Source organism: Xyrauchen texanus, chromosome 40, assembly GCF_025860055.1.
Source record: "Xyrauchen texanus isolate HMW12.3.18 chromosome 40, RBS_HiC_50CHRs, whole genome shotgun sequence".
In the NCBI taxonomy this organism is placed as follows: Eukaryota; Metazoa; Chordata; class Actinopteri; order Cypriniformes; family Catostomidae; genus Xyrauchen; species Xyrauchen texanus.
This window is the reverse complement of record NC_068315.1, coordinates 1,245,478-1,251,754: the sequence shown is the minus strand read 5'-3', so window position 1 is coordinate 1,251,754 and position 6,277 is coordinate 1,245,478. Positions and strand designations below refer to the sequence as shown.

Genomic DNA, 6,277 nt, shown 5'->3' with positions numbered 1-6,277 from the left:
GAAAAAACTATAAATCTCAAATATTAGCATTGATCCTGGAGTTTGTGTTTACATTCCAATAAATACGTATTTTCGTCTTGTTTTTCAGTAAAGAAAAAATACACAAAAATCTAAAAACAAGATACATTTACTGGTAAAAGCAATATGTCTGAATAAATAAATAAATAAATATATAAATATAGCTTTCTCTGGTAAATGTATTAAAATACGAATATTCAAACATTTAAAAAATATTCAAGCAATTTTGCATCTCAGTTAAATTTATCTTTTTATACAAATGCATAAAATTTACATTTAATACATGTAATATTATTCAATTTATACAAATATAATTAAATAATTTAATAAATTAAATTGTTTTTGTCAACAAGCCAAAATATACAAATATAAAAATATTTAGGCGTCTCAGTTAAATTGATCTTTTTATATTTGAAATGTAAAATTATTATATGTAAAAGAATAAAATGTATATAAATATAATTTAAAAATAGTTCTGCCAACAAGCCAAAATAATAAATAAATTGAAAATGTATATGTAATAAATGTAATAAAATGTATATAAATAATAATACAAAATTGTATTTTTTTTATAAATGTGTTTATTTTTTGTTCTTTTTGAGTTTTCTGCCAACAACACACAAAAAAATACAAAATACAATATTCAAGCTTTTTTTTTTCTTAGTTAAATCTATCTTGTTTTTGGGATATTACGATCATTTTAATGGGGAGAAAATAAGACAGAATCTAAGAGAGGCAGAGAGACGAGGAAAAACAAATACAGAACAGTAAGTAGAAACTCCACCTTTGATTTCGACGTGTATATTTTCATCTTCCTACAACTTAAAAATGTAATAAATATCAACACTTAAAGCTCTCATATATACACAAGTACTATACAATACAGAACTTATATTAAACCACAAGAGAGGGACGCCAGACTTCACCATGACCTCTGGTGACCCCCGAGACCTTCCTCACACCTGCAACTATTTACAATATATACAAAACCACCTGACGAATATCAGAACATAAAGCATGTGCAAACACAACCTTACTGTACAACAGACATGCATTAGAGGTGGTTTGTGTTTCACAGGTGAGCAGAAGTCACATTGGTCTGTTTCCTTTGAGAGTTTTGAACTACACGAGCACCAGGGAAACATCTAGAACTAACAAGTGCATTGATTTGTAACGCTTCAATAGTTTTGTACGTTTAAGTCAACATGAAACGGCATTCACAACCCATTTAATGTGTCGACACCCACTTTTATATAAGAAGGCTTATTGACTTTAAAGTATCAGTTGGTGTATGAAGAAACAACACAAGATTCAAATTAACACTGCTACAGATGACATGGCCATATACAGTATACCTGTAAATATTACACAGTATAGCGTTAACCAGGGCTGGACTGGTAATCGGGCATACCGGGCATTTTCCCGGTGGGCCGACGCACTTTGGGGCCGATCAGGGGCGGGCCGGTGCCATGTAAAATCCCGGGCCGGTTTCTCTTCCCAGTCCAGCCCTGGCGTTTACCCTGATGAGAACGGAGAGGTGATCGTTGTGTCTGCCATCGAGTGAGCCCGATTGACAGCTGATTGTAGCATTACAGAACAACACGGAAAACAAAGCGGAATGATCGCGACGCAGTCGCTGCATTTAAAAATACAGCACCGTTAAAACGTCTTATTTCGTCGTTTTCTTACTTTCATTTCCAGCCTGATCTCACGAAAATGACGTGACTGCGGCAAACTTTTTGCGAGATGACATGACGTGGTGCGTTGCGAGTACTGTCGCAGTTCTGAGGTGAAGTGTCCACCGTGAGGCGCTAAAAGCGAGTTCAATATCAGGTTTAAGCAACTGCGAGATGAAAAACACAAGCAGGTTTTAGTGGCGCATCAATGACACTTTGGGTTCACACGTGGACTTGTGTGCTCTTCAGGACTCGTACCCGCGCCGATCACAAGTGCAACGCTCTATCGGTCGAGCTAATGCACAATTTAATCGTGCTTAAGCATGCAAATGTTGTTGATTATATAATGCAAGCGTTAAAGTGAGTCATGCACTACAGTAAAAGTGTTTCGATGTCATCAGATAGCATTGAGTGAGGAACGGGGCAGAAAGTAAGTGTTTATGAACTGATAATCTGCCGCTTTCCTCGTGATTTGTGTGACAGTCAGTCATTGTTGTTGTAGCGCCTCTAGTGTTCATTTCACCTGGAAACTGCCGCGATACGTACAACGAACCACGTAAACTTTATTTAGCAAAAATATAGGTACAGTACCATAATTCTATAAGACTAGGTTTGCCTTAAAGGAATATTCTGGGTTCAGTACAAGTTGAGCTCCATCGACAGCATTTGTGGCATAATTACCACAAAAATTAATTTCGACTCGTTCCTACTTTTCTTTAATAAAAGCACAAATGTGTGTTCCAGTGAGACACTTACAATGGAAGTCAATGGGGTCAATTTTTGGAGGTTTAAAAGGCAGAAAGTTGATGCTTATAATTTATAAAAGCACTTAAATTTAGTTAAAATTAGTGTATTATTTGAGCTGTTTAAATCGTCATTTTTATGGCTGTTTTAGGGTTTTAATGTAATATAATTTAATTTAATATTTAATTTTAATTTAAGAAATACATGAAAAATTCTACCAACAAAGAAAAAAATATATAAACTTTAAATATTCATATTTAAGCCATTTTTATTCAGTTAAACTATTAATAATAATTTATAATAATTAATTTAATATTATTTATATCAATATTTTTTTTTGTAATTTAATGTTAGAAATGTTTATTTATTTATTTGTGAGTTTTCTGCCAACAACACAAAAACAAATAAAATTTTGCTTTTAGGATGTTAAAATAATTTTACTGGGAAAAATAGTCGTAGAAACTCCACCTTTGTTTTCAACATGTATTTTATCGTGTTTACGTCGTCATGGCAACGAAGTAAAAAATTGGCTATAACTTTAGACAGAAAAGATTAGTACGTGATTTTATCAGACTAACATTTTTGACTATGATAAATCGATGTTTTAAAACTACTACTGTACCTGATGTGCAACAACAGAGTCCCACGGTTGGTTTTCGCCCTTTGAAAACGGGTCAAATTTACACGCAGAGCCACATTGAGAGCTTCACATCTCTGCGATTTAACCATATAGGGCCTTAAAAATTGGGATACAAAAAGAAAGGTTTATTCTGAAACAGTCTTTTAAAGGATATTCAGATATCTTTAATACTTCTCGAGTTATGGGCACTCCAACTTTGGAAAAATGACACAAAAATAGTGTTTTTTCCCATATTTGGACTCGCACCATTGATGTATAATGCAACAAGTGGTGCTGAAGTCCACTCAGTTTAGTAAAAGATCTACATATCTGTGTGTAAAAATAAAATCAGGACTCTAACACCTTTCTAAGGTTATTTTTTAGACCTGTAGTTTTGGTGAAAATTGTCATTTTGGCCTCCTACAAAATAATGGATTACTCCGTAATTAATGAACCTTTGGCTTTCATCATCATTCATTCATTGTTGAGTTGAGACAGAATGGTGGATATTTTCATAACATGCCACAGTTTATCTCTTGCGTAAGAGACCGAACTTGTTTTAGCAAATTTTAGACCAATTTCAAATCTGTCTTTTATTACAAAGATCTTAGAAAAAATTGTTTTACAACAACAGCAGAGTTTTCTTGGTGAAAATAAGATCTTTGAGTCAGTGGACCATGCTGTCCTTCTTGCTCACTTGGAGCACTGTGCTGGTATAAAAGGAAGTGCTCTGAAATGTTTAAATCATATCTTTCTAATAGAAGATTTAAAGTGAACATTCATCTGGGGCAGCTCCTTTTTCGTGAGGTGTGCCGCAGGGTTCTATCTTAGGTCCCATTCTTTTTTCATTATATATGCTCCCATTGGGTTCTATCTTTAGCATTGCTATGCTGATGACACTCAAATCTATCTGCCCTTATCCAACCAGAGATTTTTGTGCATCCCGAAGTTGAAGCTGAAATGTAGGGGTTGACTGCGCCTTTTCGGTAGCGGCACCCAAAATGTGGAATGCACCATCACGCTCATAATCAATGAGGAAGTTTTATTGCACTGTATTTTAGTAATGATATTGTGTTCTGTTTATTTATTGGTCAATCCTGGTTGTGTTTAATGGTGCTATATATATCATGGTAACACACATATTGTTTAAGCATTTGAAAGTTTACGGATTGACCCCATTGACATCCATTGTAAGTGCCTCACTGGAACATCGATTTTAGCTTTTTTCAAAATAGGAGGGACGAGTCTAAATAAATGTTTGTGGTAATCAAGAATATGTCACGAATGCTGTTTTAATTGAGCTTAATTTGTATTGACCCCAGAATATTCCTTTAAGAAAGTTATTTTTTTACAGTGCAGCCATCCTGATGATCATGTGACTGGTGAGTTCCTGTTCTTAAGGCCCCTTTTGGCCCCTGTGGATCTGTCCCTTTTTCTCCTGGTTGAAGGAAGTGAGTCTAAGGTGGTGTTTTGTTGCTGCAGTCCATCTTGTGGCGGGCTGGTGGTGTTGACACTGAGCCCTGGAGGTAGAGGAGAGGTGATGGACTCTCTAATGCCCCTAGAAGGGAAGCCGGTGCTCACGGGAGCACCGAGAGAGGATGCCTCCTCTAGTTCGGGGCTGATGGCAGCAGTGGTGAGGTCAGATAGCGTAGGCCACTGTCTCCTGCTGCTAGCTTTAGTGGTCTGGATCAGAGCGGTCGATGTAGTCTGTAGTCTTGGATTGGGGCTCGTTTGAGGTAATGGTGGGAAAGCCAAATCCGGGAGCCATGAGAACGGAGGGTGTGCATCTGGAGATACTGTACTGAAACCCAACTTCCTGTTACAGGACTCGCAGCAGAGTTTATGATAGCCTGGGATCGAGCAGTACCGAGCAAGTACCTCCATCTGACAGAATATCGATTTATCACCAAGACACGGCTCATCTGTAGGGAGACATGGAGATGAATCAGCAAAGATGGCATTAAGATACTTTAGGACAGGAACTATGGTAGCACCATTTATGCATTTGGCGGACGCTATTATCCAAAGTGACTTTCAGTGCACTTATTACAGGGACAATCCCCCCGGAGCAACCTGGAGTTAAGTGTCTTACTCAAGGACACAATGGTGGTGGCTGTGGGGATCAAACCAGCAACCTTCTGATTACCAGTTATGTGCTTTAGCCCACTACACCACCACCAGTACTATGGTAATTATTCAGCATATTTGGGACCATTCCACCACGTTTGGGGTCTCCAACATTTACGTTTCAGACAATTTTAAGGCATAAACAAAATAATGAGAAATACATTATGGTGGTTTAGATAAATAAATAAGAATAAGAATAGAATAAATAAAAGTATATTTCTACTTCAGACCTTTTGTATTGATGGATAAGAAAAACTAGCTTCATACAATGAGTCCAACGGTTGGTTTTCGCCCATTGAAAACGGGTCAAATTTACACGCAGAGCCACATTGAGAGCTTCACATCTCTGCGATTTAACCATATAGGGCCTTAAAAATTGGGATACAAAAAGAAAGGTTTGTTCTGAAACAGTCTTTTAAAGGATATTCAGATATCTTAAATACTTCTGGAGTTATGCGCACTCCAACTTTGGAAAAATGACACAAAAATAGCGTTTTTTCCCATATTTGGAGTCGCACCATTGACGTATAATGCAACAAGTGGTGCTGAAGTCAACTGAGTTTAATAAGAGATCTTCATATCTGTGTGTAAACATAAAATCAGTACTCTGACACCTTTCTAAGGTTATTTTTTAGACCTGTAGTTTTGGTGAAAATTGTCATTTTGGCCTCCCTCCACAAAATAATGGATTACTCTGTAATTAATGAACCTTTGGCTTTCATTGCCATTCACTCATTGTTGAGTTGAGACAGAATGACAGAAATTTTAAAGGGGTCATTAGCCTGAAATCAGTGATGCATCAGTGCTACTCGAGCGTTTAACATCATCCAGTGAGTGTATTGACGAGTCACTTACTAGAGATTTGATCTAGCGTTTGTTCTGGAGGTTTCTCATCCTCAGTGGTAAAATTCTCCAGTAGATCTTTAGTGGGAGTGGCCAAAGATGACACTAAAAACAAACAACAGAAACAGCACAATTTCATTTAGAAAGTAAGTCATATACATAGGTAGGATCCATGCGATGATATCCAAGAACTTGGTCAATATATGCTGCATAACATGACACCATAAATGCTGTCTAGGAAGGCAGCTCT

The 6,277-nt window shown here is 36.6% G+C and overlaps 1 protein-coding gene across 1 annotated transcript in view; it reads right to left on the bottom strand.

The window, feature by feature from the left end:
• Window positions 1-614: 614 nt before the first annotated feature.
• LOC127633135 (A disintegrin and metalloproteinase with thrombospondin motifs 14-like) overlaps window positions 615-6,277 on the bottom strand; it is a 35,671-nt gene continuing 30,008 nt past the window's right edge. The window contains 2 exon segments of the mRNA XM_052112020.1: window positions 615-4,979; window positions 6,040-6,132. Coding sequence (XP_051967980.1) covers window positions 4,429-4,979; window positions 6,040-6,132 — 644 coding nt within the window. The 3' untranslated portion in view covers window positions 615-4,428.